The 20213-nt window shown below is 44.2% G+C and overlaps 1 protein-coding gene across 2 annotated transcripts in view; it reads left to right on the top strand.

The window, feature by feature from the left end:
• The window catches only part of LOC105470681 (protein tyrosine phosphatase non-receptor type 1), a 78235-nt gene that overhangs the window by 43847 nt on the left and 14175 nt on the right, over positions 1 to 20213 (top strand). For both annotated transcript variants that reach the window (XM_011722868.2, XM_071079151.1), the window contains exons 2-5: positions 7091 to 7181; positions 10672 to 10772; positions 14083 to 14181; positions 20013 to 20150. In XM_011722868.2, coding sequence (XP_011721170.2) covers positions 7091 to 7181; positions 10672 to 10772; positions 14083 to 14181; positions 20013 to 20150 — 429 coding nt within the window. The remainder of the gene's footprint in view (positions 1 to 7090; positions 7182 to 10671; positions 10773 to 14082; positions 14182 to 20012; positions 20151 to 20213) is intronic.

The raw sequence follows: 20213 nt of genomic DNA, 5'->3' as shown, positions 1-20213 counted from the left end.
AATGAGGACTGCTAAAAGTGACATATATAAATATGAAATATATTTTTATCATTTTAAAATTTATTTAAAGCAAAAGTAATATATTTATAACACAGAAGTAAAGATGTATGATAATAGCATAAAGGGTAAGTGGACAATTGCTGTTGTCATATTTTTGGTAAAATGCGCTATTATTTGAAAGTAGACCATTATGAATTAAATGCATATTGTAAACCAGATGGAACCGCTAAAGGTGAAAATAAAGAGATATGGCTAATGTGCCAATGGTAGAGATAAGATAGATGGAAAAAAAAGGAAAACATTCAAAGGAAGGCAGAGATAGGGGAAAAAAGGAACAAAGATCAAATGAGTCAAATAGAAAGCAACTAAACTAGCAACATGGCAGATTTAAATCCAGCCATGCCAATCATTATATTAAATGTAAATATTCTAAATACCTGAATTAAAGGATGAAGATTGTCAGATTAGATTGAAAAAGCATGACCCAACTACATGCTGTCTGTAAGAAATTAGAAAACAAATTAAATCCAAAGTAAGAAGAAAGGAAATAAGAGTAGAAGTTAATGAAGTATAAAACAAAGAGCAAAGAAAATCAATTAAATTGAAAAGCTGGTTCTTTGTAAAGATCAATAAAATTGATAAATTTCTAGCTAAACTGGCCAAGAAAAAAGAGAAGACATACAAATTAACAGTATCAGGAAGAAAAACAGAGAATTCAAAGTATTATGCAAACTGTGTGCTAGTAAATGCAGTAAGTTAGATAGATGGTATGGAAAAAAATGTGAACAATACAAAGCAGACTGTGGTTGCCCTTGGTGGCAGTAGGCGAGTGGGAGTGGAAGGTTGAATTGACTGGAACCAGAAGCACAAGTGAACTTTTTGGGGTGATGGAAATATTTTGTATCTTGGTTGCATTGATAGTTAAATGGTTGTAGACATTGCTTAAAACTCACTGAACCCTTAAGTGGGTATGTTTTATTATTTGTAAAATATACCTTAAAGGCAGTTTTAAAAACTTACTCAAGTACATACTTAAGATCTTTGCATTTTACTCTGAGTATACCTTAATTTTAAAATCTATTTTTTTAAAAGTATTACGTAGATACCTTTTATTTTCCCAATGTCTTTGTTAAATGACATCTCCACGTTTTCCTTCTTCCATCTCTTCTTTTTTTTTTATTTTTCTCTCAGGCATGCACACACACACCAAAAAAAGTACATATGCATAATCCTTTTGGCTGAATAAAATCAGTTGCAACTGTTATTGACATTTTGGCCCTTATTTGCTCCGAGTATATATTCGTTAGCCGAGTGGTTTATCTGTATCAGATATTTCTTACATCTTCATCCAGTCACACCAGCTGGACTGACCAGATTGTTTTTCACTTCAAGGGCAGAATTTGTACTCACTGCTGAATGCTTCCAAATGATAAGTAGAACAACAAATTTAAGACCTAGATTTTTACTCTTTCAGGTTTTTTTTTTTCTCTCTCTCTCTGTGCTGTATGGCATTTCCCTGAAAGCTTAATCTCATCTGTAAGTGATGCAGTGGACGTGTTACTATTGGATTAATTTATTTACTTTTAGGTAGGTTTGTAATCTGTCATCATGCTGTCGTTTTTTCATGTGGGGTTTGTTTTTGTTTTTGAGACAGGGTCTCGCTCTGTTGCCCAGGTTAGGGAGGCTAGAGTGCAGTGATGCATTTGTGGGTCACTGTAACCTCAATCTCCTGGGCTCAAGTGATCCTCCTGCCTCAACCCCTTGTGTAGATGGGACCACAGGTGCACGCCACCACACCCGGCTAATTTTTTAAGTTTATTGTAGAGACGAGGTATCATTTTTTTGCCCAAGGCTGATCTCGAACTCCTGGGCTCAAACAATCCTCCGACCTCGGCTCCCAAAGTGCAGGGATTACAGACGTGAGCCACCACTCCCAGCTCCATCATTCTGTTATTAGTTGCTTTCTAGTATGAGTCAAAAACTCTTACCTGCCATTTTATAGTTTTGTAAATAAATAAGCAGAATAGCAGAATGTGGACATTTTTAAAAATCTAAGTTGAATATGCACATGGCTCAAGGAGTCAAATAGTACCTTAATCGGTTTATGATAATATCCAGTGGTTTGACTGGGTGCGGTGGCTCACACTTGTAATCCCAGCACCTTGGGAGGCCGAGGCAGGTGGATCACCTGAAGTTAGGAGTTCGAGACCAGTCTGACCTACATGGTAAAACCCTGTCTGTTTACTAAAATACAAAATTAGCCAGGCATGGTGGTGCATGCCTATAATCCCAGCTACGTGGAAGGCTGAGGCAGGAGAATTGCTTGAACCCAGGAGGCAGAGGTTGCAGTAAGCCGAAATCGCACTATTTCAGAACAATTTTCCATAATATCAGTGAGTGCTGTCCAGTAGACATATAATACAACCCACATACTTGATTTTACCTTTTCTTGTAGCCATAGTAAAAAAGGTCAAAAGAAGCAGATGAAATTAATAGGCTGGACAACAAGAGCAAAACCCCATCATTTGAAAAAAACAAAATCTGGTGGTTTGCCGCCCCCACCTCAGACCATTTCTCTGGTCTTTCTCATCAACCACCACTCCCAGTCTTTGTTCTGCTGATTGATTACAGCTTGTTTGTATCTCCATATTTCTAAGCAAAATGTTTATCTTTTTTAAACTTATACATTCTTTTTATTATTTTTCAGAGACAGGGTCTTAACTCTGTCGCCCAGGCTGGAGTACAGTGGCACCACCGTAGCTCACTGCAGCCTTGAACTCCTGGGCTCAAGCGGTCTTCCCGCCTCAGCCTCTCAGGTAGCTGAGACTACAGGCACATACCACCGTGCCCACCTCAAAATGTTTATCTTTTGGTATATTAATCGAGACCATTACTAAGGTGGAGGATTTAGTTTTCTTAAACAGCCATCCGCTTTCTTTTCCTTCCCTCTGCTTCACCTCCCCCATTCTCCCAATGTTTTACCTTTTGGTTAAATCGGTACTCATTGTTTACATTATTTGCCTCTGTACGTAGTCACAGATAGTATTGTACTGTATTGTGTTTCTTTTTAAAACATTTCTGTTGTTAATAATTGACTTTTTAATTTTTTTTCCTATTTTGTTTTTTAAATAGATGGGATCTTACTATGTTGCCCAGTCTAGAGTTCAGTGGCTCTTTGTGGACACGATCCCACTGCTGATCAGTATAGGAATTTACACCTGCTCTATTTCCAACCTGGGCCAGTTCACCCCTTCTTAGGCAACCTGGTGGTCCCCCATTCCTGGGAGGTCAACATAATGATGCCAAACTTAGTGTGAACACCCAATCGGCATAGCGCATGCAGCCCAGGACTCCTGGGCTCAAGCAATCCTCCCACCTCAGCCTCCTGCATAGCTGAGACTACAGATACTTGTCACCACGCTGGGTTAATTTTTATATTTTTTGTAGAGGTGGGTTTTGCCATGTTGTCCAGACTCATCTCAAACTTCTCAGCTCAAGTGAGCCTCCTGCCCCAGCTTCCCAAGTAGCTGGGATTATAGATGCATGCCACCATACCCCATGATAATTGCCTTCTTTTTTATTTGCATAGTTTTCTTTGTACCTTTTGCTAATCTTCCCATATCTTCTTATAGCCTTACAGAACAATTTTCCACAAGATCAGGGAGTGCTGTCCAGTAGACGCATATTACAACCCACATACATGATTTTCCCTTTTCTTGTAGTCGTGGTAAAAAAGGTCAAAAGAAGCAGATGAAATTAATAGTATCTTTTACTTAACCCAGTTTGTTCAAAATGTTGTTTCAATAAATGGTCAGTATTTAAAATACTTGAGATATTTTGCTTTTATTATTTCTTTTGTTACTAAGTCTTCAAAATCCAATGCATATTTTACACTTACAGAACATCTCTTGTCAGACTGGCCACATGTGGCTCGGGGTTACTGTATTGGACAGAGCGGTTTCAGTTTCATGTTTTTCCTTGGAGACATCCCACTTGCAATTTCCATTCTCCATGTATCTAGGTGGTTGGTCTATAGACTTGCCACTCACAGCTGTCATCTTGAGACTTTCTTTGCTTTTCTTCTCTCCTGGATATCCAGTTTCCTGAATTTCAGGTCTTCTCGTTTTCCTCTGGTAGTTTTGTTAGGTCATGGTTGGTATGGCATGGTTGGGATAGCGTGTTCACACAGCTATCTCGTGAGTCATACTCCTTCAATCCAGCCTGCTCACTTCCCGTGTCTGTCATGTAGTTGTCACCGTGCTGTCTCTCCCTCCAGTTTTTGCAGAAATTTCCTTTGTCTTCACTCTTGGGTCTTTCTTCCCCACCCCCCGTGTATCCTATATCTTTCTCTTTCTTGGTTTATTTAATCACTCAGGTGGAAAAGATGCTCCGGTGATTACTGAGAAAAGGGGAGCATGGATGATAAAGGTATTGAGACCTTACACATCAGGGAATTTTTTTTTTTTTTTTTGAGATGTAGTTTTGCTCTTGCTGTCCAGGCTGGAGTGCAGTGGCGCCATCTCAGCTCACTGCAACCTCTGCCTCCTGGGTTCAAGTGATTCTCCTGCCTCAGCCTCCCGAGTAGCTGGGATTACAGGAGCCCGCCACCACACCCGGCTAATTTTTGTATTTTTAATAGAGACGGGATTTCACTATGTTGGCCAGGCTGGTCTTGAACTCCTACCTCAGGCGATCCACCCACCTTGGAATGTTTTTGTTGTCCCTTCTCATTTCATGTCTGTTGGGCTAGGTATAGAATTCCAGGTGGAAATCATTGTTCTTAGAATCTTGAAGGCATTGCTTCATTGCTGGCCAGCTTTCAGTGTTCTTGCAAAGTCTGAAGCTATGCTAATCACCTCATCCTTTGAAAGTGAACTGTTTTTTCTTCCCAGAAACGTACAGAACATTCTCTTTGTCCGCAGAATTCTGGGATTGCAATTACTGTGCCTTAGAATGGGTCTGTTTTTGTCATTATGCGGAGTACTGGATGGGTTGGGGAGGTTTTCTTCAATTACTTTTTGATGTTTTCTTTCCTTGTATTTTTTTGTTTGCTAATTTTCTATTTTTTTTCTTGACTTTACTTTCTTGGGCAGGGGGATTTCTTCTACTTCTATTTGATTCTTCAGTTGAACTTGTCATTTTTGCTATCTTGTTTTTAAGTTTCGAGAGACATCTTTATTTTATATAACATTCTGTTCTTAATACGTAGATGCAAGATGACTTTTCTTTCTTAGTATATTAGTATATATTTTAAATCTTTCTATTCTCTGCAGTTTGTTTCCTCTAAGGGTTGTTTTTTTTTTTTTTCCTGGTTTTTGTTTTTTGTTTTTTTGTTAGAGACTTTCCTGTTATATCTGATCATCAGTGGTATCTGCATGTGGTGGAGAGTAAGGGCTTATTGGAGTGTGAGAGTCTTGAGCAGGTGTAAGGGGCCTGTCAACACTGCGCTAGCCACAGGGCCTCTAGGGAGGCTGCCAGTTGTGCAGTCTGAGGATGTCTTTTGGTTGTGCCTTTTGCCTGGTCAGATTATCTAGAGATGTTCTGCCTCCTACTTGGAGAAGGGTCTAGCGGCCAGCAGTGTGAGTGTCTCTTGGGGAAAAGGACTTGAGTTCCTGGTGTTTGGCTTGTGCATGGCCGCTCTTACCCCATTTTTGGTGGAGCGCTCACATCTTCCACTGTGCCAGCAGTCTTGCTGCAGTTCATAGACCTCCTGGTTTACATTTTTCCAGAAAGTATGTCTTTAGATTTCTGCAGAAGTCTGAGGAGCCTGGAAGGAGCTTGGGGAATGAGATGGCAATCCAGGTCTTCCCAGATGGCTCTACCTTTGTCCCCTGCAGGGAATCCCACTCCTCCATGGGAGCACAGCCAGAGCCTTTGGAGGAATCTGGAGTGAAAATCTCGGGCAGTCTGGCTTTCTTTTTTTTTTTTTTTTTTTGAGACGGAGTCTCGCTCTGTCGCCCAAGCTGGAGTGCAGTGGCCGGATCTCAGCTCACTGCAAGCTCCGCCGCCCGAGTTTACGCCATTCTCCTGCCTCAGCCTCCCGAGTAGCTGGGACTACAGGCGCCCGCCACCTCGCCCGGCTAGTTTTTTTTTTTTTTTTTGTATTTTTTAGTAGAGACGGGGTTTCACCGTGTTAGCCAGGATGGTCTTGATCTCCTGACCTCGTGATCCGCCCGTCTCGGCCTCCCAAAGTGCTGGGATTACAGGCTTGAGCCACCGCGCCCGGCCGGCAGTCTGGCTTTCTTACTGTTCACTTGTAATTTTGCTTTCTCACAACTGCCAACCACTAATCAGCCTGATTTCCAGCTTCCAGAATTCTATTGCTGTTGTCTGCTCTCCTATTCCCACCATGGGGGACGGTGTCTTTTTTTTTAAATTATGGTTAAAATATACAAAACATAAAGTGTTCCATTTTAGCCATTTTTAGGTACACAGTTTAGTGGCAGTAAGTACATTCACGTTGTTTTGTGTATTTTATTTTTTAGTAATAAAACAAATACAAATAAAAGATTGTTTAATGTGATTATAGTGGAATTTTAGGTGTGATCAGGAGCCATGGTGTAGTCTTCCATTGAAACAGGGGTGATAGGATTTGTTTACCACCTCCTAGGAAAGCAGTTGGATAGTTTGTTGGCATAAAAGTACATTTTATCTATTTTTAATAATCGTAGCTTTATAGAAATTGCAGTTGGAACTCCCAGGCCTGGCTTTCAAGGCTCTCCGTGATCTGGGCTACCCACCGTGTCCTCCAGCCGTCTGTCATACCTCCTACTGCCCACTCACTGTTCCTGGCATGAGATGCGATCTCCAGCCCCCATGCCTTTGCTGTGCGGAGTGTTCCAGAGTAAATTGTCCCTCCTGTCTGTCTCTCTGCCCTCTTCCTCATCTTTCCATCTTCCTGCCCCACATCACTGCCTCCCACCCCAGGCCTGTGCTCGTTCCTCCTCGGTTTTCCCCCATGACCTGATACATACCTCTGAATTATCACCTTGCGTTTCCCATACTGTCCAGCTCTCTTTGATGTCTGTTTCTTTGCTGAGTCTTCCTCAGTGCCTGGCAGTCAGTTAAATGTCTTTATTCTTTTTTGTAGGATATCCGACACGAAGCCAGTGACTTCCCATGTAGAGTGGCCAAGCTTCCTAAGAACAAAAACCGAAATAGGTACAGAGACGTCAGTCCCTGTAAGTATCCACGTGGCTGGTACCAGTCTTGCTCTTCCTCTGCTGCAGGCCCTTTTAGTCAAGATTCCTTTCGCCTCGGGGTTTGGTATAATAAGAAATATAATAATAAATCAATGTAGCAGAGGTTTATGACTTGATTGTTTCCTATAGTAAAGGCATTAGAGACGTATAGTAATGGCTCATTTTTCCACCATTATAGAAGGGCTGAGGTTTCAGTTTCTGGAAAATTCAGTGAAGTTCAAAGCACTTTTTTTTAGCTTTGACTGTTTTTGTGATGAATCATTTTCCTACCAGCTGAAGCAGAGGATAGCAGGCATAATAAAAGCTTTTCTGGATGACTCAGCAGTAGCGTCATTAGAGCACAAGCACCGTGTTCAGCTGTAGTGAAGCCCCACACAGGCCTTCAGGGGTGGGCACTGTTGTCCCCTGCACTGAATATGCAAGGCATCTCTGCTTGGAGTCCCCACTGCCTCCACCCCTGCCAACCTCGTCATTTTTCTCCCTCTTTCCTGCTGTTAGTTCTTCCTAAGATTGTCAGTGTGCCTGCTGGCCTGTGGCAGCCCTGTCCGCCTTCTGAGTGATTGGCTGTCAATCTGCCGGTAGCTGAAAAGTAAATAACTTAACATGTTAGGATTTGCATAAAGCAAGGAAAACTGGAATGAGTACAGGACGTGAACTGCGCCATCTCCTCTAGGCCACAGAGGCTTTTTTGAACCCCCTCCAGGTCTTTAGACATTGTCAGGCAGTGAGGGGTCATAGCTGCCAATGTCTCCGTGGTAGTATGCTCTGCCAGGGATGTAGAAGATTATCCAGTCATTCCTCCAGTGAGCACTTCCTGCAGGTCCTGTGCCCGTGGCTGGGAGTGGTGGCTGTCATTGTTCTCTGCCAGAAGGGTTAGCAGTGCATCCTGATCTGACTTAGGTGGCGCCCAGATTCCTGGAAGGGGTCTAAAAATGGACTTAGACTTGGTGTAGAACGTGTGCCTCTTGGCTTGCCACCATAGTTCCCTGCCTGGTTTTGTGTGTCAGCTCTGCCACTTAGAGCTGAGTGGCTTTGGGCAGGTTGTTCTCTCTCATAGGAGTGTGTGAAGATGAAGCAACATAAACCGCTTAGCCCAGCACCCAGTACCTCATGCAGACATAAGTGCTCAATAAATGTTGTCGGTGGTGGGGATGGTTGTCACCAACATCTGAAGTGCACTTCTAGGTCATCAGGTGACATGATTGGCGCCAACACATGGTACTCTTGATTTAGCACGTCTCAGCTGAGGCACCTCATTGATATTTGTTTAAAAACAAAAAGAAAAAACCTTGGGGATTCTGCTGTGAAGTCCTGCCAGAAACCTCCAGACCGCTGATCAGAACGCAACAGAACCATCACCGTTCACCTCTTTCACATGGTGCCAGGATACCCTGGGTCTCTAGCTTTTGCTGTACTTGCTCTAATTAGGGAATAATCTTGTCTTTAATATTCCTTTGCTACATTTTTTAACATTTCTTATCTAAATGGTTTTATGAATCAGTTTTACAGAGAAAAAAAACAGTTTTAAAAATATTCTTCCAGGGGCTGGTCCAAGTACAGTAGTGTTTACAACTATATGATCACAACCAGTTACAGATTTCTTTGTTCCTTCTCCATCCCCACTGCTTTACTTGACTAGCCAAAAAAAAAAAAAAAATTCTTCCAGGGAAGCAATTCTCCAGCTTTTTCACTCCCAATCCCACTCGTCTTATCTTTCTCCCCTACTCCTATCCTCCAGTAGAAACAGTCATTTGCTGTGAAGGTTATGGGGAAGAATGAGTCAAGGTAGAAGGTCACCTGCTGCCCAGCTCACGGTGCTGCTGGTGATGACAGCAGTCCACAGTTACAGGCACTTGCTGAACGAGGCTCTGTATACACCTCAGCTCATTGACTCTTCCCACAACCCTCTTGTCACCTACCGTTTAGCAAGTTAAAAAAACCAAGGCTCTGAGGTGAGTTGTTTGCCCAGAGTCACCCAGTGCTGTTTGAACCCACTCACATAACCCACCAATACCATTACATAATTTTTTGAGGTCTTTTATCTCTATGATCCACTTAAAAATTATCCAAGTATCTTTATTTGTACTAAGCGTCCATAATGAGAAACAGTATTCCAGATGGTGGCTGGTTCTCAAAGACATCTCTCTTTGGAATCCTCCTTTAGAACAAAAAGCCCCAGACCACTTATCCCCATTCATGTCTCCTTTCCCCTTTGGACGCAGGGAGAAGGTACTATTTATGGGTGGTCACCTGAGTTTATTGTCCCTTGTGCTGTGCCAGAAATAAAGGTCCCCACCTGCTCTTATTAGCTCTACTAACAGGATAAGGAAAGTGGCCCTCAGGGAGCTACTGCTTTTGTGACAAACAAATGATACAAGAAAAAAAGTGGCTTTTTTCTTTTAGTGATCTGGGGCAGAACTTCCAAATGAGAGTTTATTTCTAAAAACCAAAAGGTACATTTAATATGCTTTCAGTGTTTGGGTTTAAATTCTCTTTCAAATGTCTTTGTGATATGCTCTGAATTTTAAAAATTTAGAATCATTGAAGTTCATTATACTTAAAAAAAAAAAACAAAAACCTTGTATAAAGGTCAAGGTATGACTTCATGCTGCTGTGTACTTAGGTTATTTAATCTTGAAACTACTGGACAGAGGTGAGGTTGAAGTTCGATCTTAAATCCTACCTACTGTAGCTCATTGTACTAGCAACAGCTGTAGGGACTAGGTGGAATTTATGGTGGATTTTGTTCCCTTTTAAAGATTGAAGCCACCATATTTTTTGCTCTCTAAGAGTTTATGTCGGCCAGGCATGGGTGGCTCACACTTGAAATCCCAGCACTTTGGGAGGCTGAGGTGGGTGGATCACTTGAGGCCAGGAATTCGAGACCAGCCTGACCAACATGGTGAAACCCCATCTCTACTAAAAATACAAAAATTAGGTGGGCATGGTGGCCTGTGCCTGTACTCCCAGCTACTCGGGAGACTGAGGCAGGAGAATCACTTGAACCCGGGAGACGGAGGCTGCCGTGAGCTGAGAACATGCCACTGCACTCCAGCCTGGGTGACAGAGCAAGACTCGGACTCAAAAAAAAAAAAAAAAAAAAAAAGTTACACATCAGAGAACAGATCCTTTGATGCCCTCCTGTGGTCCTGGAAGGTTTGAGGGGAGAGTAATAAGTGTCATAACAAGATATGACCTGAGAACAGATTTCCCAGATAGGACATGATCCATATTGTAATATGGCTTACCGCTGTTGCTTCATAGTGTGAAGTTTCAAACACTTCCGAAAACCCTTTCAGAAAATCCCAGTCGCCCCATACTGATGACTAATCTCAACTAAAACAGGGCTTCAGCCAGTGTGAATGCCCCAATGCCACCAACTCACCTTTGCTTTTCTGTAGGGTGTGCACTTGCATGGACACATTCAGCTTTTCCGGGTTTAACCTCTGAGTTCTGGTTTGCCTTTCAGTTGACCATAGTCGGATTAAACTACATCAAGAAGATAACGACTATATCAACGCTAGTTTGATAAAAATGGAAGAAGCCCAAAGGAGTTACATCCTTACCCAGGTAAGCAGATTGTCTGAATTTTTTTTTTTTATGTCAATTTAAGAGTTTGAGAGTGCTGTTATCCACACCTCAAATAAAATCTGCCACATCCTTTAGAAGGTCAGGTTTTCAGCAAACCAAAAAGCAACAAGGAAGGGGGAAAATCTTCCTTCAAAGGTTCAGTTTGGTTGTAAGGAACGCTAATCTTTTCTGGGAAGTGTAAGATGACATTGCTGGAAATGAGAGCTTATAAAAAACAACATTAAAATGCCAGAGTTGCCTGTGGTCTGTTGGCAGAGGCAGCAGTCATGGCTGGAGGAGGGTCTGTACCTGTGTTGCTTCCAGAAGTATTTGTCGTAGAGCATCAAGCACTTGTGATGGCAAATCTAAGAACGTTAGCAGTAGACCAGGAATCTCTGTCCAGAGCCATTCAGAGTAGCTCGCCATGGTTCTCATTCTTTGGCCCAGAAGAAAGGCATCATTAGATCATGTGAACAAGCATGAAAAATGACTTAAAATTTCTGTTGGCTTTTGGCATCTTTATGGAAACAAAATCCTGAAAGTGGTTTAATAATTGAGCCTCTTGTAAAACACTCAGTGGCTTGTGACCAAAAGGGTATCTGGGAAAGAGGATAAAAAGAGTTGCTTTTTAATTAATCTTCTCAAGTCTTAACTTGTTACCTGTAAGTTGGTCTAAAAAGACTGAGTTTCTTGTTTTGTTTTTCATCATAATTTTTGTTTTCTCATTCCATGTCAGCTTTTAGTTTTATATGGCTTTAGGCCATAGGGTGATTTCGAACATTGTAATTTTGCTTAATAATTTGGAAATTAAAATTCTGGGGAAGCCAGAATGCTGTATGAAGAAAGGCTGCTTTGAGCAAGGAGCTAGGTCAGGGTGCGTTCAACTGAGGCCTTTCTTCACTGCCTTTTTGTCTTGTCCCAGTTGCTCCCCATTTATGACCAAAATCAGCCCAGATGCCTCTCGTCATCTGGGATGTAGAGCATCAGCCCAGCTGTGTTCAGTCCTGTGGGGCCATTGAGTAAGTTCTTGGTACATGAATACAGGGCAGGCCTTTACCAGACCCTGAGCTCCTGGTCCTCCCAGCACCACTGGGGTATTTAGGGGAGGCTTATGGGGGAGGGGGTTGATAAGGAGGGAGAGGTCTGGGGATGAGGTTGAGGCAAAAGTGACTTCTTGGGGACTTTGCTTTTTGGAGAAGTCAAATTTCCTGCTTCCTGATTTCAGCCCTTCAACTCTGGTGTGGAGTCAGGAAGCCCTTTAAATACCTGTTATTGGGTGTATCATGTCAAGTGTTGCATTAGCAAATGCCATGTACACTTGTGCTACTGTCCTGCCTACCCCGCATCCTAGCACTTCCTTGGGACATGGAAAGTTCTGTCTGGTTTGTGAGGTGGCACTGGGGATGTCGAGAAACTGTTTACACAGTTTCCCTTTGCCCTGGGGATTTACTAAGGGAGTCGAGGCAGCCCGACCCCAAAGTATCACCCCTGGACACTAGGACTGAAACATTTTCCTAGTGCCCAAACCAAGAACACCCTTCCCATTTTTTTTCATTATATTACATCATTATGTAATAATACAAGTCTGTCTTCTCATTTTTTAAAAGTCGGAAGTATAGAAGAGCAGAGAATAATGTCCAAGGGGTCCTCCTTCACCTCCCCCGTGCAGTGTCAGCTAAGTGTGGTGTGTGTCTTTGCAGATCTTTGTGATCCTTCAGACCATTCTAAACTGGGGTGGTGTTGGGAGTTAGGGAAGACATGAAGGGAGTTGTGGAGAGCTGCAGTGACTGGAGTCTTCATGCCAGGGTGGAGAATGCAAGGCCCAGGTCATCAGCCATGTGCCACGGGATTTCTGACTGCCAGGAGCTGTTTTTCTGTTCACTGGGGAGGGAAGAGTTAAATGTGGCCTGCTTTTCTCTAAGTCCCTTCAGCACAGGGAGTGCTGACTTGTCTTGTTCAGGCAGTAAGTTCAAGATGAGCTCAGGAAAGAAAGTGAGAGGACACTGAGGGCTAGCATGGTTGAGCCAAGTGTGATGGGACTTAAAGGGAGAAGATTTTAAGAATAAGGAGTTTATGGGCTGGGTGTGGTGGCTCACACCTGTAATTCCAGCACTTTGGGAGGCTGAGGCGGGCGGATCACTTGGGTCAGGAGTTTGAGGCCAGCCTGGCCAACATGGTAAAACCCCGTCTCTACTAAAAATACAGAAATTAGCCGGGTGTGGTGGTGTGCACCTGTAATCCCAGCTACTCAGGAGACTGAGACAGGAGAATCACTTGAACCCGGGAGGCAGAGGTTGCAGTGAGCCAGGATTGCGCCACTGCACTCCAGCCTGGGTGACAGAGCGAGACTCTGTCTAAAAAAAAAAAAACAAGAAATGGAGCTTAGATGAAAATAGATGAGAATGGAAACCATGAGAAGTGATGCTGGCCAAGGACATGAGGACATGACAGGTTCTGATGTGGAGGTAATAGGCGATGTCTCTTCCAGCGACTGCTAATAATTGAGACAAACTCAAGGCATTCATACCCTGTGTCCAGTAAACATCTGTGCCCATTGCCAGGTGAGCTGGAGTGAAATGGGCCAGCTGCTCAGCAGACACCCTCATGCCCCAGTGACTCTGTTCCCTTTGGGCCACCTCAATGACCATTTGTGTTTCTACATCTCCTAAGTTTGTTGCGCCAAGGAGGGAGGCTGTCTGCCATCAGGGTCCTCATTGCTGTTAGTAGGAATAGTTGCTGACATTTCATTGTGTGTTTACTGCATTCTAGGGACTGTGCTAAGTACTTTATATAAATGAATGTACTTCATTTTCACAGCTCTGTGAATAGGTACTATTATTAGTCAAGTAAGCGATGGGGAAACTGACCAGGGAGCGATGAAGTGACTTGCCCAAGGTCACGAGATGACATGATTGGAACCGAGAGGAGTGTTGTGGTTGGTCACGCCCCCACACCGCCTCTCATCTGCACCAAGGAGTTTTGTCCCATAGCCCAAGGGCCGTGGGGACGAATCTCAGTGGAGGCCCTTAGCTGGCCTGCCTGAGCCAGAAAGCAGAATCGGCATTTTTCTGTCCTTGGTCGGCCAGCCCTGAACTGAGATGCGGAAATGGCCTTTTGCTGCCTGGTAGAAAATGGAGCTGCAGTTACTGACCACCAGGCAGAGAGAGGTGGGTCCCTGTCGCAGCCTCAGCCACCACTCTGCCTAAGCTGTGGGGACTGAGGGCGCTATCATTAGCTGACTACAGAAGGTGAGCTCACGCTGTGGCGTGTTATGTTTCAGATGTCACATGTTGTGTTATTGTGTCTGCAGGGCCCTTTGCCTAACACATGCGGTCACTTTTGGGAGATGGTGTGGGAACAGAAAAGCAGGGGTGTCGTCATGCTCAACAGAGTGATGGAGAAAGGTTCGGTAAGTCTCGGATTCATCTGCTGTGTATGTGATCATGCGCACCACTCCATACAGTTAACATTTCATCCAGATTTTTAAATTATTTTTCTTGCTTTTGTATTTCCTTTATGTAGTATTTTTATTTAAAAAAATTAAAACAGCAGCAAATAAATGCATGTTGGTCATCAACCACTTAATGAAGTGAATGAAAGGGAGGCGGCAGAAGAACTGCATGGACCTCTTCGCCCACACCTTCTCCAGAGCGCGGTGCGTGTGGTGCTCCGCCCACCTGCGCTGCCTTTGCGGCTCTCGTCACAGTGTGGACTTGTGTGTGGAGTTATGGAGACCTACTTTTATTGAAAAGCAAATTCTTAGTGCATCTTCATGGTGTCTGATTTTTTGTCTGGTGAGAGTGCGGCTACCTCTGCGGAGCTGTGGGAGCGACTGACTCTAGATGAGATTTGCCTCAATCCAGTACCCAGATGCTTGCCCTGCCATACCTCTTCGGAGTGAGCGTTGACTTCAGGATGTGTGTCATTCTAAGTTCTTGCAACTTTTCAAACACCCCTAGGGCTAGTGTGTGGCTGCATGGTGTCCATTTGTGCAGGCCACCACTCCTCTTGCATCTGGGTCTAGCCACCTCTCCTTCTCAACTCACCACAGTTCATTTTTGTACCATGCTTCCAGAATGAGCTTTCTCAAATCCAAGTGTCACCACAGTTCTTCCCAGCTGAAAATGGTTGTGTGGTTCCCTTTGCCTCACAGGTTAGTGCATGGTGTGGCTTACAGAACCCTGCAGGTCTGGCCCTAGGCCCCTGGACACAGACCTCTCACCGCTCTTGGAACTTTAGCCAGGACAAACTTTTCGTTTTTAGTTTCTTACCATGTTCTCTGGGCCAAGGAGTCCCAGTGCCCATGCTCATCCCACTTCCAGGCACCCCTGGATGGCTGCCCACAGCTCCCCAACTGCCTGCACTCTCCCTTGCCCTCCTCACTCTGTTGGAATAGCTGAGGATAGCCGATCTCTGGGCAGCCACTCTCCTGTGTAGACTGTCTGTGTAGACTGTCTATGTAAACTGTTCTGTGTAGACTGTCTCTGTAGACCGTCGTGTATAGACTGTCCTGTGTAGACCGTCTCTGTAGACCAGCCTGTGTAGACTGTGTAGATAGTCTATGTAGACCATCTGCCCGTGCAGGCACAGGCCAGCATTCAGCAGGGCCACAGGCTCCTTGGCCTCCCTGCCCTCGCTGCTCCCCAGCACTGCCAGCCCTGCTGCGGGGTCCAGGAGGAGACGAGCTAAGGATCGTGGAGACCAATAGGAACGTGTGGCCCAGGAGCAGGGAACTGGGTGTCCCTGGGCCTTGCCAGGTCCAGGCTTAGCTGGGACATTGTTCTCACAGTTGTCCTGGTTGCCTCCAGCCACAGAAGAACGTGGGGGCTCCAGAGAGGCCACCTTTCCAAAAAAAAGCACAGTCATGGCCCTAGAGTGTAAAAATCCAAATGTTAAGAAGCAACACATCAAAGGAAACTTCAGCAGTGAAAACTTGAAGCATTAACCACAAAGCTTCTCCCTCCACCACACACAAAGAAACGGCTTTAGTTACTCGCAGAAAGCCTTCCTCTTGGGACAGCGCATGTTTAAAATCATAGGGGTTTGGTTTGGTTTGTTTTGGGGTTGGGGTTTTGTTTTGTTTTTTCGCCTTTGCCTACTTTTTTAAAAAATGAAACTATTTATTTGCCCAATAATAACAGGGAGCTTGCCTGAGTGTTCTGTTGATGATATAATGTATCTTGTCTTAGAAAATAACTTTTTCAGTGAAAGGTGGTTTTTAAATTTTTTCTTCCCTCCTTAGTAGCTTGATTAGTAAAATGTGAAGTTACAAATGTGAAGCAAACCCCCACTCTTCACCACTCGTAAGCAAGTTTGAGTAAAGAACAAAGCATCAGGTTCTCACAGCACACACTCTCTGCGAGGGAGGGGGAAGCCTGGCGGCCTGTGGAAGCCTTCAGCACAGCTCCATCTGCAGGCTTCTGACCCTCAGCACTACTGATACTTGGGCTGGATCATTCTCTCTGCTAGGGATCCGGACGGGGAGTGGCTGTGCTGGGCATTGTAGGATGTTTAGCAGCATCTCTGGCCTCTACCCACCAGGTGCCAGTAGCACCCCCTCCCCAGATGTGGCAGTCAGCTGTGTCTAGACTCCAGACTTTGTCCAATGTCCCCTCGTAGGCCAAATTGCCCCTGGTTGAGAACCACTGCTCTAGATGGTATTGAGGGTTGGGAATTTTAAATCAAGACATTTATTCAGAAATTACCAGATACAGTAGCATTTGCTTTTTATTTATTTCTTTGTTGCTAAGTGTTTGGTAAAACCTCTTTGCTGTGAGCACAAGATTTGCTTTAGCAATCATTGTCACGTTACAGCAAGGGGCGGTGTCCACCGCTGTGGTTATGTGTTTGAGCAGTGTCCAGCACTGTCGTTACGTGTTCCAGCCTCACCAGGCCCTGTGCTTCGTTGTCTGTCACCCAAGGCTGACCACAAATGGCCCACAGATCCACTGTGACAACCTTTCCCTTTGGGTTACTGTGGTGGCATCGAAAACATGGCTGGTTGGCTTTGCTGTAGTTTACTGTGATAACTGTGCCAGCAGTCCCTACTTTCCTTTGTTAAGTATCCCATTCCACTGGAGGATTACTTGGGCATGCAAATTGGCATGAAAAACAATGTATGGTTTGAGATTGTTAAAGTTTCTTTGGGATCAACATTTTCAATTCTGTATCAGCATTATCCTTCCCAGAGGGCTGGCTGGGAAAAATCATGAGAAGTTACAGTATCTTATTTGCTCAGCTAATCTAATTATAAATGATCCACACAGCTTGTGGTAAAACCAGCTTTTGGGGAGTTTTCATTTAATGCATACTTGTTTTCTAATTTCCTTCCTTCACCAAATAGTGTAGGATGCTCCCTCTTACTTTTGGCAAACATGCCTGTTGTCTTTTGGGACCCTGGGCTTCCCGGAAACCAGTTATGCAGAAGATGATTGTGTGTGTTAGACTGGGGTCATCCAGATGGCTAGAGTTCTCACTGGTTCTGTTTAAGGATTGACTTTAGACACGTCAGTGTAGGCTGCACCATGGCGTAAGGGTTGGGATTGTTGTTTAGATGGGGGAAGTAAGCAAGGCCAGTTTAATTGGCCATTGCAGAATCTCACCTGTGTCTCTCTCCTGAAATCCTCGCTAAAGCTGCCGTTTGCTTTCAGGTGCTTTCATGCACAAAACACTGCACTTTGTATCACAGGGTCCGTATAATTCATTTTTCTCTCGTATTTAGTTCTCTGTGTTAAGAATTACTTACTTAGTTCTCTGTGTTAATAATTTTTGGCGAAACCAAATTTCCTGTCACAGGGTTAATGTAGATGTCTTTCATAGGTTTTCTAAACACCGCCTGCCCACTTGTTTGGGAAGGCCCCAAGGACTCTTTAACATCTGCCTTCATGGTGGAAACAGCAACTACAAGAGATGCCAGCATGTTGTCACCGCCGTGTTTCTCTGGTGCCAACCCAAGATAGGACTCAATTTGAGGCCTAGTGAAGAACTATGTTCTAATAAAAGTCTGTCTACTTTTCATGGCAGTATATATCAATGTAATAGGGTAACTGAAAATAGTGATCTTGTGCCTTTTAAAAATTTTATGTGTTTAAAACAAAAATTTCTATTGGAAATGGCAGGGCATAGCTTGCTGCTGTAGACACCTGAGAGTCCTTAAAAATAAATATTGGGTGATTGACACTTAGTTGTATGACAGAATTCCTCTTGTACAGTTCCAAAGTCTTAGTCTTTACCCAGATTACAGAGGGTTATTAGGCATTAGGTTTGGTTTTGAAAGTGAGTGCTTGCTGTCTGGAGGTGAAATTTAAGACTCATCTACCCTGCTCATGAGATGAGGAATGGTGGCCTCTTCCTCCTGCATTTCTGTTCTTTGCTTCCTTCTCTGCTCACTGTGTGGAATGCGCACCCCAGCATGGGTGGTGTGGAACCTATCAGATCAGTCTCTTGTTTCTGGGGTCTTGAGGCATTATAAGATCTACTTGTTAGAAGTGTGGGATTAATGCATCTTTTCACATTCTTCTAAGTTCCTGCTTTCAGCTGCCACACCCACTGTGGCTAGGTGGGGGTCTTGCCATGTAATTAGCGCCTCCATGCTGAGTGGCAGAATTGCTTCAGTGGTGACAGATTGTCCCCATTCAAGAGTTCAGTTTTGGCAACTCATCACTGATCCAGGAAGGTGACATGGATGAAACTGGCTAAGACTTCAGACAGGCCCGTGTCCAGACTCTTCAGAAAGCTCTGTTGGCTTCTGGTCTGGCACTGAGAAGTTTGCTGTGATGCTGGCATCACAACCTAGTGTTTCTTAATTTGTTTCTCCCACATTTTGCTTTGGTTTTGTCTTTTGGGCAGCTTCCAGCTTCAGCAGAGCAGGACCAATAGGCATTTGTGGTTCTATATTCACCCTCCTCAAGTGCTTCCTGGCTCCTCATTGCCCCCAGATGATGTCACAGGTCCGTGGGCCTGCTGCCAGTCGGCTGTGATCTGGGCCTCTGCTGTCCCCTTCTCCAGCTACTCTTTTCAGCCTGGCTTATTTGCAGTCACTGCCTAGGAAATCCTAGTCATCTTTCAAAACCTGCCTCTTGCATAGAGCTTTCTCTGATCTTTCTTTCCTGTAACTTTGGCTGACCTGAAACATTTCCCTCTTCTGAATTCCTGCTGCCTGTCTGTAGCATTTCCCCCTCAGCCCTCCTCCGTGGCCCACCTTGTCACTGCTGGGTACAGCAGTCTCTCCTCACAGACAGCTGGCCCTGAAGTGGTTCCCTTCACCCACACCATCCTTTGCCCCAGAGGAGGTATTGAGTGGGTCAGTGCACGTGAACTGCAAGTGTCATTTGCCAAAGAGCTGTTGACACACGCTGACATTTCTTCCGCTGAAAATCATAAGGGCTTTGAGCTTCCCTATGTCCAGGCACATGGTCAGGCTGACCCGGTAGCTCTGCCCCTGTTGATCTGCCATTTTTGTCCACAACAGTTATCCATGAGCAGAAACGTTTGCATAACTGAGGCAGATTCAGTAAATGTCACTAAATTCGAGTCCGTTTTTGTCTTAGACCCTAAATGAAACCAAATTTTCATAAATTTGCTTGTTTTAAAGAAAAATTTAACAAGCTACATTTAAATCGAGAACATCAAATAGTGTCTCAGATTATCAAAATAGAACATCAAAAGTATTTTTCTGAATGAACTGAACCAAACCAGAATGAAAGGGCAAGCCCTGGGGAGCCCGTCTCCAAGCCTTCTCTGAAAGGGAGTCTGCATTTGGTGACAACCGTTCAGCCTTTCCAAAGGGCCTCACCTGCCGTCTCTCCCAGTTTTATTTTTAATTGCCTGTGAGTTTTCTGTGCAGAGTAAAGCACCTACATTCTATGCCAGCAGCCTGATCAGGTCCTGTGTAATGTTTGAAATGGCTACATAGAGGAGTTTCAAAGCCTTTTGTACAATCTGGCTTCACCTCATAGACTGTGAGAAAGCGTCAGAGCCCTGCAGGACCCCATTGCCGTGTTTGAGCAGGGAGCTGATGGGTTTGGAAGTCTGAGCCCTGTCTGCACAACCTGCCCCAGTCAGCAGCTTCGTGCCCCTACCCCCATCTCCCCATGAAGCAGGCATCTGTGCTGACCATGGCTTCCATGTTCAGAAAACCCCAGGTCTTTGGGTTATCATGAAGCTTGTGGGATGTGCTCCAGGCCTCCTGCCATAGGAAAATGGTTGCTCACAATAATTCACTGTTATTTGTTCCCCCAGTTAAAATGCGCACAGTACTGGCCACAAAAAGAAGAAAAAGAAATGATCTTTGAAGACACAAACTTGAAATTAACATTGATCTCTGAAGATATCAAATCATATTATACAGTGCGACAGCTAGAATTGGAAAACCTTACAGTGAGTATGGCACGCACTTCAGCACTTCAGGCGGCTACTGGTTCAGATGCCTCTTCCTTTATC

The sequence above is a fragment of the Macaca nemestrina genome, chromosome 15 (genome assembly GCF_043159975.1).
Source record: "Macaca nemestrina isolate mMacNem1 chromosome 15, mMacNem.hap1, whole genome shotgun sequence".
Classification (NCBI taxonomy): domain Eukaryota; kingdom Metazoa; phylum Chordata; class Mammalia; order Primates; family Cercopithecidae; genus Macaca; species Macaca nemestrina.
Note: the sequence above shows the minus strand (reverse complement) of the source record. Positions and strands in the feature narration are given on the sequence as shown.